Here is an 11420-nt window from a genome sequence, read left to right as displayed (position 1 = left end):
ATCCTAATAATTTTTATTCTTGTTCTTGTGATTGCTGTGTACTCTTGAAATGTAAACTAAGGGCCACTGCACACTTGTTTGTTGCATGTCATTGTCATTTATGTTACCCTTTTCTAATCTTCGAGAAACTAGATCTATGTATCTTAGATACCTTTAATAATCAAATCTAATACATAATTCCGTGGTTCACACAACCCTCCATCCCTGGACATGAGAATTGCCAGAAATGGCCAACTCAAACCAGTGGAATGCACTGGAACTCAGCGTTCATAAACTATCCGTACATGAAAATGCACTCCCAAATTCCCCCTGCCGGTATTTAAGAATAACACTTTCAACAGAAGCGTAAAAATCTCAAAGGCATTAGCATCTTCCGTTCAATTTTAAATACCAAGAACAAGATCGAGAAGAGTTGCCTACTCACATAAGTTCCAGGACCTAGGAAATAAAATCCAATCCCAATGATAAAAAGGTTGAGGATAAAGCCTGCCTACCTGTGCTAGCCCCAGACAATGTCGCTTGATGCCGACGAGTAAGAGCCAGCCGCCCCAGCATATTTACTCACTCTCCGCCGTCGTTTTGAGGTCACAAAATGATCACAATCATTGCTATTGTCGTCATCATCGTCGCCGTCGAAATGTGTCAGGTTATCATTTTTGAGTAGGGGCGTGGTGACACCTGATTCTAGATCTGACGCGGTTTTGACGAGTAGATAGTCCCCTCAAGGCTGAGAGCCGAGGGGAGATGAAAAATATATCAATCGTAGAGATGGGCAGCATGAAAGATATCTTTCCTGCTGTTTGGGAAGACCGCAGCTAGAAACTGAATATTTGTAATATTGGTGACTCGTGAACGCAAAGGGGTACTTTGGTTCGCTTTGCCTGTTAGACGAAGGAGTTATCCGAGAGGTTTTCGGGTTAACTTTTGACGAGGGAGAGCAAAAGAAGATAGAAGGACAGTAATCGGAAATATCAAGCCTGTAGTTGGACTGGTGTGGTACAGTCGCACGGGATAATGAGGGTGTCTGAAATGGTATTGTTGTGTAGTACCCTCTGCTCTCTACACTTCGCCATGCGTAGTTCAACACCAAATTGTAAAACAGAGCTATGGACAAGCCGTCCATTGGCCCCTGGCAAAGGTTGATAGTGTCTAAAAGTGCCAAGTTTGAAGTAGATTGATCTGTGATTCTGTGAGTGTGTGACCCCGTAGGTAAGTGCTCTGTTGCGCTGCGAAGTTATGAAACTAGCGGATGATGGTTTAACTAATCGGTCCGGTTGCCATCGGTTTGGATTCATCATAATCTGTTGAGATCTGTAAAAAGAATAGTAATAATGTAGAAATTTTAGGTGTTCTATCTTGCCGCCGGTCTGCAGGAACAGATCTTATCATCTTTTTCGATGAGATCTCTATTAACCTCCCCGCAGAGTCGTTGCCAAGTTTCCTGCCGCCGGGGTAACTAGTGGATGGAGGGGAGGGTATTTTTCAACACCAACACGGTGAGCTGTTTTATTACAACGCACATTAGCTGAGTGGACAGCGCCTAGACTTTCCGACTGAGCTATAATATATCCGTGACAATGCTGATTTGATATAAATCAGAGAATCGAGTCAAAATCCGAATCCCTCCTCCCCATAATTCAGCCGCTAAACTTTCCAAAAAGAGGTCTAGCGCCTGGGCTGGTTGAAATAATCACCTTTCCTGTGAATTGTAAAGCTTGTTGCAATGAACACGGTTCATTTGAATACCTGGTTTCTTGTTTGATGCCCATATGGCCAGAACAGCCCGCGGGATGGAATGACGCATATGTGAGGCATTTTGCCGTCACTCATTGAGTAGTTAAGTTACAACGAATGACGTCACCGCAACAACTTCCCCAAGAACATCAGTATAATGGCTGAATAGATTTTTAATTAAACATCAATCTCAGCTTAAAGTCGTTCATCATGGCCCCTCAATATTATGAAAATCAGCTTGATCTTATCACCTTAGATGATGAGGTACTGCACCAAGTGCTTCGTGAACTGCAAGGGGCTGTGAAGCGCGCCACAGACATTATCAAGATAAACGTCCCTGAACCGCTTCCCGACGACAAGAATGCGTTTGGTTCTATCTACAATGGGACTCTTGGTATGCGCCCACCTGATTTTACCCATGTAAAAGAAGGAGCTGGAATTGAACATTCCAAATAGGGGTTGCTCTTATGTTTCTCCGTCTCCAGCAACAAGCGAGTTATGTTGAGGACGGCGAGGAAGCCCCGCGCCTAGCATCAGGATTTTATGAACGGGCCTATTCAAGAATTAGCTACAGTGTTTCAGAGACCAGTCACTTGAGGCCTGGGCGATTATCACCGCTTGGGTCATCTACTCTGGGCGCTTGCGTCCTCCGAGTCTCCGCAGCCCTTGCCGGACCTACTTTGCAGAAAGCGTCTGACCTTGACATCGACATACTTAAAACCGCCACAGAGTTCGCTATTAAACAGGGAACAGTCCTAGGCGGTGATGAAGCATTATACGGACGTGCTGGGTTGTTACTGGCGCTTTTGCAGATCCGACAACAGTGCAAAGACGAGGAAAACACTGCAGCGTTAACCCCTGTCTTCACAATGATCCCGAGGCTTGTAACTATTATCCTGGAGTCTGGAAGGGTAGGTGCTACTGATTACGAGGATGCATACGGAGATCAGGATGTCTTGCCACTCATGTGGCCATGGCATAACAAATATTATCTCGGAGCGTGAGTTTCTTCCTATCATCTCACCCCCCTCCCAATATGATATACACCCACCCAGTCTTAATTTCTTTTCTTTTCTTTTTTTTTTTTTAACGAAAACGCAGAATCCATGGGATAGGTAAGCAACCTCCCGAGTTTGGTTGGAGAAAAATGTAATTTAATATCAACTTAGCTGGTATTTTGTCCGTTCTTCTCGCCTGCAAGCCTGACGAGCTTGACGACGGCACCATTAACCACTTACCGATTATTGCTGAAACTATAAGTGGGCTATGCAAGCTTACTATTGAGAATGGCGGCGATCTCCCTTCTTCGCTTCCCATCCGTTCATCCTCCCGTTATGCCTCTTACGTGCAGATCTGCCATGGCTCCCCGGGAATGCTTATCCTCCTTGCCCAGGCGCGAAACAGCACCCAGCTAATGCGCTCATTCTGGGAGCCAGACTGGGACAAAGCCATCCGGATTGGAAGTAGGCAAGTGTGGGAACGAGGATTACTGTTCAAAGGGGGCGGAATATGCCACGGCATTGCGGGAAATGCGTGGCCCTTGTTATTACTGCACGATAGCTTTGAATACGGGAACGAACGCACGGAGCTAGCGAAACTCTCGTTCAAGGATAGAACTGGCTCTGATGCTTCGGCAGAGGAGGAACTCACGCCAGATTATTTCCTCTCTAGGGCCTTGACATTATTGCTCTACGCACGAAAAACTCCACCGTTCCATCACCGTGAATTCCGTGACGAACGCGAATTTCGCTTGCCAGATACCCCTTATAGCCTTTTTGAAGGGTTGGCGGGCACCTGCGCTACATGGGGGGAAGCGTGTGTGGTCATTAAAGCCCGATTGAGGAAACAGGAGTTGGTCGATAAAAGCAGTGGTATTTCGTCTGAAGAGATAGAAAGGGATGAATTACTTTCTATTCATTTGCAGCATGAGTTGGGGTTTCCTGGCCTTACGCTGGGAGGATTGCGTTGATAAATCGTGGAAAGTAATTCTCCTTTTCTGGTTTCATTCGACATTTTATGATTGATATGTGATGAATATTATTCTAGGAGGCGCTACTGCAAGTTTATTACTATTCCCGCCTTGTTCAAAACATGTTGTTGGGTGGTTCGATCACAAAGAATGGGGCTTGATACCTCAAAACGGGAAATTCGAAATTAGGGTGTCAAATCTCCGTCGCTGATAGTATATGTACGTTTCTGCAAAAATTGGACTACGTAGCTACGAATATATTAAAAGTAATGCAAATCATAAAAATAGCTTCAAATTTCGAGGCTCTATCAAAAATATGCCAACCACCGAACATGCATACCTCACCCAAGGATAACGATCACATGCCATCGTCTAGGCCATCATCCGCCAACAATGCAGCATAATCATCCGCAGACGCGAAAAGGGGCAAGTGTTTGAGTTTCCTCCTTTTCTGTCTACTCGTAGATTTGCCTCCTTTGGGCGAGGCTTCAGCGAGTAGCTCTTCAACCCCATTGTCCAGGTCAGAAGGCACATCGTCATCACTGTCCCGGAATGCATCTTCGTCTGAGACATCCATATCGAATGCATCCTCATCCCCAAAGCCCTCGAAACCGTCGATTTCCTCCGCTGCATGCCCTTTATCTTGCTCTACCCCAACCCCTGACTCATCACTCTCATCATTGAAAATTACCCCTTCCTCATCCTCGTCATCATCGCCACTTTCCATATCATCCATATCAAGATCATCAAGCTCATCTTCATCATCACCCATGGCGGATGCCAAATCATCGACGTCGATATCATCGTCACTCTCACCATCGCCCTCAAGCTCGGGTCGAGACTGAACAAGAGCCTTCCAAATCTCTGATTCATCATAACTCTCAGCCCCATCCTTATCCCGGGCACCAGTCTTCTTCTTCGACTTCAGTTTGCGCACATTATCCTTATCCATGCGATTGAAGTACTCGTGGAAGAATACATCTTCAGCAGCAACTTTGTCACTTTCCCTTTTCCAGAACTCTTCCCTATTAACTGGTTCCTGCGCCTTGCCCATTCCTCCAGATGTGACTAGTAAGCCTCTATTGTCGCCTCCAGCGAGCGGCTGCATAATGGAAGCCCCACGCATACTGGGAGCCGCCTTGGGATTACGGTAGACAAATCGGTCCAAGAAGTGTGTAAGAGTGTGAATAGAAAGATCAGGCTTGCCAGACATAGGTTCGTGGTGCAGTAGATGAGAAGCGTTAACGGAAACGGAGGGATGAAAGTGAGAAACGTAGGGAAGCTATATTTGATTATTAATGACAATCGTCAAGGAGCTCGAGGCAGGGAAGGGAGGGATACTTACCAGTTCCCAGAGACAACTTCTATCAGCATTGCTATGTTCGGGGTCTCTTTTACGAGGGTCATATCGATTTTCATTTTTCTTCTCGGTCTGCTCCGGCGCTTGCTCCGCGGTCTGCTCTCCATCCTCCGGAACATCTCTAAAAATCTCCTCGTCGTCGTCTTCGATGTTTTCTTGTTCGTCCATGAGCGTGGAGAGATTTATAAAAACCTTCTCCAGCTCCCTTATCAAATAGAACACGCCACAAATGAAAGATGGGTGATGTAGTGATAGGATTTGAACCAGTCGTTTTACGAAAGCCTTAACTCTCCTGACATTCAAGTCAGTCTTTAGAGATTTATATAAGAGATTTAGGTACAACGACTGCTTTGACGAGGAGGATATTCGGGGGTCGAGTAGGGACTCATAGAGGGTTCGATAAAATCGGTCCAACGACACTTGGTGAGAAGACGATAGCTGCTGGATAAGCATCAACGCTTGGATGCTAGTGTTGAAGTTCGAGGAATGGGTGATACGGAATAAAGTATCAATATGCTTCGAAAGCCTGCCAGTAAAAAAAAAAGAATGGTTAGCATCATTGATCAAAGATAACAGGCTGGCGGATATCCTTACTTTTCGACATCAGAGCTGGTGAACGGATAAGCTCGATTGACGCCAGTCAAAACGCCCGCAATCAACTTCTCGCGCAACTCAGTTTCCTGAGCCTGTCCTTTTGGAACTGCGGCGCCTCCACGTCGCTTTTTAGATTTTGCATCGTGTCTCCCATGTTTATGTTCCGAGTTGCCTGCGGAATCCTTGGTCGGCTTCAGCAGAGCAACGAAAAGACCAAAATATATATCGAGGAGCTTTGACGCAACATCCTCTTCGCCACTTCTCAAGACTGTCTGGTTGAGGGTGATTATTGCATAATACTTTGCATGCTGGCTTTGGCCTGGTCGGAAAAGAATGTCTGATTCGACCGCTGAGATTATGATTGGTTTCATCAAAGGGTGGGACTGTTCAAGCTGTAGTAGAAGATAAGACGCCCGCGAAGCGATCTTTTTGTTTGGATCACCAAGTTTATTGACCAGGAGGCGCAACAAATTGGACTCCTGTTCTGGCTTTTCTTTTAAGAGCTCGTAAACATAGCTTACTGCTTTGGATCGCGAAAATTCGATTTCATCATTACACCAAATTTCGAGGATTTTCAGTACCTCGAAGTATTGCTCCTTCAGAAAGTCCTCGAAGGCCCACACAATGAGGTGGCTCCGGTCCAAACCCTTGGGCAAGGGATTTGAAGCAGTCCAGTTACCAGGAACATCTTCGAACGCAGCGAGCAACGCCGAGTGATTGGCCAGTGATTTTAGTCTGCGATCACTCGGGAGAAGGGTGCCTTGGGCAAATAGATCTTTGAGGGATCTGAGAACCTCAACAGCTTGCGCTCGACTTCTCTTTTTAGCAAGCGCAATAAGATTCTCCAATGCTTTTACATTGTGGAGAGGTGACTCTTGCACCGCCAGTGTTAACGCTGAGATTTTATCACTCAAAGTTCCGGAAGAAACGATAGTGGAATAAAACTTGTAGGATGAGGACGACTGCTGCGATGTTGCAAAGGCTTGGTTTTCCGAGTTAAGTAGCGTTGTAGCATATTCTTGGACACGATCTAAGATGTGTCGGGCGACACCGCTACTCTTCGGTGATTCTAGAGATATTTCAGGCAGTGGTATGGAATACCAATCGGGACGAGGGTCGATAACCTATGGTCAGATTAGTTCTGAGCCAGATTGGAGACGTATGCGCAGTAAAACTAACCAAATTGGATGATCGTGCACTATGCTGCTGTGTTAGCTTTTTCGAACCGGAGACCTCCTCCTGGTTCGGATTCGATTTCTTCTTCAGAGTATTTTGCGTTGGGGTTTCTATTGAAGGCTGGATATCCTTTGGTGGCTTGGTTTCCTTTGCCGGCTTGGGAGCAAGGTGAATAGGATCCGCAACGTTAGCCTTTTTAGCTGTAGGTTTTGGCGCTGGGGATGGATTATCTGCGCCCAGCATTTTTTCTAGATCCTTGCGTAGAGTGTTCTCATTAACTGATTTCCCATTTTGTTTGTTTGGCGTATCCTCAAAGACTTCCATTTCCGAATCTGAATCGATGCTAGCAAGGAGATCGTAGTCCTCCTTAGTTCCGCCGATCGAGTATATTTCATTTTCTAATGCGCTTCCGTGGGCCCCTCCTTCGTCAAGTTTGGACCCAGGTTTTCCCTTCGCGCTTACTCGAGGGGCTATAACTTCCCCGTTCCTGTCCCGCTTTTTCCCCTTTTTGTTGTCGGGTTTACGTTCGAATTGCGGACGAGCATCTTTCTTCTTTTTCAATTCACTCGCGGTCGCCTTTGGCTCCTTTCGCGGCTGGGATTTCTGGTCTTGTAAACCTTGTTCAATGCGTTTCGTTAGGTTGGCTAGGACGCCCGTAGACAAGTCTGGAAGTGAATCCGTATTGGTAGTAGAGGAGTTAGCAGGCTTTTCCGCAGCTGCGATCGGTACCTCATTTGCAGAGAATCGTCTGCCTTTTGTCTTTGGCTTCCCCATTGTGAATGCTGTGGCTGAATAGCGCACAGAATTACTATGGTATCTCCTTCTCTTCTGTATATTTTCCAAAGACTAAATTTTTTTTTTTTGATAGTTACCGGCCTCCGGAAAAACTCTTTCCGAAACCCGACAGCAAAGCACGGGCCATTCAATTTTTCTGCGAGACATAATCGGGAGAGCTTCAAGAAGCCTTGGACGAACGATAAAAATTGGCTTCTATCTCGATCGGTTTCCTTTTCGGTTCTTTTTCTATACATGCTCATGTCATGAATTTGTAATATTGAGACGTTCGTTAAATCCAGTCCTATGAACAAGATATTTTTTTCAAGAGTCGGACCTCACTCTCGGCGCGTTTCCACATCATGCTTGCAATTTCACAAACGTAGATTTTATGTATGTCGAATAAGAATCGTTCAGTGTCTTTGAACCTCCCTGTCAAGCTAATTAGCTATAGAGTGATGGGAGAAGTAGGCTTTCGGCCTTCTGGACCCCAACGGGAGGAATAGCCAAAAAACCCGGCAGTCATGGTATGTTTATGACTCCCGTTGACTTTTTGGTGACATAGACTAAACATTTCTCTCGTAGATGCAAACTATTTATTGATTCAGGGTGGCTTTCTCCGCCAGGTGAGATTTGGCATCATTGAGGTTGCGAATTTCTCTCATTTACCCCTTTGACAGGCCTATTCAGGGGTATTTCATATGCTCCCTCTCGGGCTTCGGGTGCAGGAGAAACTCGAACGTCTGGTGGATAAACACATGCGCACGCTTGGTGAGATCTCTAACTTGTCCAATGATTGACAGTTCATTTGCTGACAACTTTAAATAGGGGCATCGAAGCTATCTCTATCTTCTATATCGTCACAAGCCTTGTGGGAAAAATCCGGTCGGCTGAAAAAAGATTCAGAGGTATTGTGCAATACCAAAAACCGACCCTTGATACCTGACTGATAAATTTGAGCGTTAGTTCTTTAAATTCCAAGATAGAAAAGAGGCCCGGTTTCTTCTTGCTCCAACCCATGAGGAAGAAATTACTTCGCTTGTAGCAGGTGCCGTGAACTCTTATAGGGACCTTCCATTACGAGTGTACCAGATCAGTAGGTGTTTCCCAATGTTAAATCATCACCTACTGCTAATATATGTTTATTCAATTTATAGGTAGGAAGTATCGAGATGAGCCAAGGCCGCGGCAGGGGTTACTTCGAGGTAGAGAGTTTATCATGAAGGATCTTTATACTTTTGACTACAGTCCCGAGACAGCAATAAAAACTTATAGTGCTGTCAAAAAGGCCTACATACGACTTTTTGATGAGCTTAGGATACCTTACATGATCGCTACTGCAGACTCCGGCAACATGGGAGGAAGTTTAAGTCATGAGTTTCATCTCCCAAATCCCAAAGGCGAGGACACGATTATTAGCTGTTCTAGCTGTGGCAATGTATACAACGAAGAGCTTTCCGATGGGAAAGCATACGAAGACCTTACACCGCCTGCAAATCCCAATCTAGATAAATTATCTGCTGGACTAGAGGAACAGCAAGCCCCAGCGATCTCAACCGACATGTGGATGGGCATCTCAAAGGATGGAAATACTCTCATAAGGGTATTCTATCCGAAGTATCTAATAAAGGGCGGGGGCTCCGAGCCAGTGGAGCGACATATCAATTCCCATGCTGTGAGAACAATTGCTCGCTCAGCAGGGGTAGATCTCGACACAAGCGTCACCAGTCCAATGACAAAATGGCAAGCTATCACCAAAGAAGGCAAACAAGCGTCTACAGCTCAATTAAATGAGCCTACCATTTTGGATATTTATGACCACCGTGTGCGTGTTTACGATCGCCCTCCACTCCCCGCTGGGCACAGCAAGGAGGTTTTAGAACAACTGAAGGTACGATTCTCATCGTTGCACCATCACCCTGGTACCGATAAAAAACTCGACTGCATTAGCGCTGTGGCTGGAGACCGATGTTCCAAGTGCGGTGAACATACGGTCCAAACCCACACTGCCATTGAACTGGCACATACCTTCCATCTGGGGACCCGATATAGCAAAGTGTTGAACGCTTCCGTGGCTGTACCTTTAACGTTGTTGAAGGATGGCTCGAAAACGGACGATACCAGTACTCTTTCGGTTCCGCTTGAAATGGGATGTCACGGAATTGGTGTTTCACGGATGATATCTGCGGTTGCAGACACTCTGGCCGATTCCAAAGGGCTTAACTGGCCGAGAGCAATTGCTCCTTTCGAGGTCATAATCATCCCGGATAAAGGACTGGAAGGGGAAGCTGAAAGGGTTTACGACGATATAAATGGAAGGCAAATCGGTGCCGTTGATGCGATAGTTGATGATAGAGATAGGAATATTCCGTGGAAGCTTAGAGACGCTGATTTAATAGGATATCCTGTAATAATCGTCATCGGGAAATCGTGGAAGACCGAGAACAAACTGGAAGTCCAGTGCCGACGCCTAAACAATCTCCGGGAGACGGTATCGCTGCAAGATTTGCATCCGTTTACTAAATCACTGCTTGATAGACTCTAGAGGGGGATTAATTTTCTCTTTTCTAGTAATATTTATCTAGAATGTATTATATAGCGGGTGTTAATTTAGGGGCGCAGTGGAACTTCGTTATGTATTTATAGCTCCATTTTATCATCGCTTTTTTCGCGACTAGTTAATTTGCTCCCATGATGTCAACATCTCTCCACAGCCCCAAACCACATCAACAAAATAATAACTTCTTCCACCCACCCATGCATTCCAAGCACCCTATACCGCCAAAATCAATTAATCGACCGTCTCTTTCCCGTTAATCTCTCGCTCCTCCTCTAGCCCTCTACAAAAGCAGGCGAAGGACAATGTCCTCACAACCTTCCGCAAAACAAGAGTCGGGCGAAGCTCCTCCGGGGACAAGTTCGTCATCCCACCACCCAACACCCCGCCCAAAAAAATCTACCCCAATCCAAAAGAAAAGGCAATCCCTTAATTTCCCTCTCAAATTCCAACCAAACTAACTTAAATACCAAACCTCCCTTAGTCGACCTCGCGACCCTCTCCGCCCCGCAACTCCGCTCCCTCCAATCTCGTCTCAGCTCAGAGCTAGAACACCTCACAAGTTCGCACACAAAGCTACGAAACGCACAGTTGAAGTTCCGCGATTGTATCCGCTCGATAAATGACGGAGTAGCAGGCCCTAGCGGCGCGGGCGCCAGCGGGGACAATAAAAGCGGTGGTACCGCGGGGAAGAGTGATGAGATTCTGGTTCCGTTGACGAACTCGCTGTATGTCAAGGGGACATTAGCGGATAGGAAAAATGTGATTGTAGATGTCGGGACGGGGTTTTATGTCGAGAAGGTTTGTTTTGTGTTTTTCCCTCTCATATATCTTTTATTACTTTCCTAGGAGTTTTACGCTGCTTGGTGAGTGTGGTGCGGTGTACCCGGCGGGCAGAAAGACCACTTTACGTATGAGCCAACAATAAAGCTAACTGTTTGGTTCCAAAATGTAGACGACATCAAAGGCAATTGCATTTTACAATGCCAAGGTCGAGGAGCTAGGTACGAACCTACGAGAGTTGGAAAAGGTCGTTCAAGGGAAGAGCCAAAATCTACGAGTTATCGAGGACGGTGCGTCTCCATTTACCCTTCTTCTTTAGAGAACCACGATGTTTCCATCTGACCCGTGTCTAACACCGTCTCGAACAGTCCTCCGTCAGAAACTCCTTAGTGAAGCCACAGCAGGGCCCTCTGGCGTAGGAAGCGGTGGTGATGCGTAATTCGGCATAGTATACCGTTCCAATGTTGATGCCA

At 46.0% G+C, this 11420-nt stretch overlaps 4 protein-coding genes across 4 annotated transcripts; 3 read left to right on the top strand and 1 right to left on the bottom strand.

The window, feature by feature from the left end:
* The first annotated feature begins 1579 nt into the window (after window positions 1-1579).
* Window positions 1580-6221, top strand: BDBG_03586 (lanthionine synthetase C family protein). The gene is made up of 4 exons (XM_002626376.2): window positions 1580-2128; window positions 2191-2734; window positions 2836-2849; window positions 2904-6221. Exons 1-4 carry the CDS (start codon window positions 1945-1947, stop codon window positions 3701-3703), a joined length of 1542 nt encoding a protein of 513 aa, XP_002626422.1. The 5' UTR covers window positions 1580-1944; the 3' UTR covers window positions 3704-6221.
* On the bottom strand, window positions 3692-7654 carry BDBG_03585 (CCAAT-box-binding transcription factor). The gene is made up of 4 exons (XM_002626375.2): window positions 6837-7654; window positions 5658-6781; window positions 5049-5589; window positions 3692-4985 (listed from the first exon to the last, which is right to left on the bottom strand). Exons 1-4 carry the CDS (start codon window positions 7605-7607, stop codon window positions 4062-4064), a joined length of 3360 nt encoding a protein of 1119 aa, XP_002626421.1. The 5' UTR covers window positions 7608-7654; the 3' UTR covers window positions 3692-4061.
* A 259-nt stretch (window positions 7655-7913) lies between these two features.
* Window positions 7914-10152, top strand: BDBG_03584 (prolyl-tRNA synthetase; the record flags this gene model as incomplete). Its single annotated transcript, XM_002626374.2, has 7 exons — window positions 7914-8000; window positions 8062-8134; window positions 8193-8233; window positions 8288-8378; window positions 8436-8515; window positions 8574-8703; window positions 8765-10152. 7 exons carry the CDS (start codon window positions 7914-7916, stop codon window positions 10150-10152), a joined length of 1890 nt encoding a protein of 629 aa, XP_002626420.2.
* Window positions 10153-10469: 317 nt separating this feature from the next.
* Window positions 10470-11386, top strand: BDBG_03583 (prefoldin alpha subunit; the record flags this gene model as incomplete). The annotated part of the gene is made up of 4 exons (XM_002626373.1): window positions 10470-10524; window positions 10649-10965; window positions 11120-11237; window positions 11316-11386. The coding sequence occupies 4 exons, from the start codon at window positions 10470-10472 to the stop codon at window positions 11384-11386; spliced, it is 561 nt and encodes a 186-aa protein (XP_002626419.1).
* Between the last annotated feature and the right edge of the window lie 34 nt (window positions 11387-11420).

Source organism: Blastomyces gilchristii (genome assembly GCF_000003855.2).
Source record: "Blastomyces gilchristii SLH14081 genomic scaffold supercont1.5, whole genome shotgun sequence".
In the NCBI taxonomy this organism is placed as follows: Eukaryota; Fungi; Ascomycota; class Eurotiomycetes; order Onygenales; family Ajellomycetaceae; genus Blastomyces; species Blastomyces gilchristii.
The sequence above is the reverse complement of the archived record's forward strand: the minus strand, read 5'-3'. Positions and strand labels throughout refer to the sequence as shown.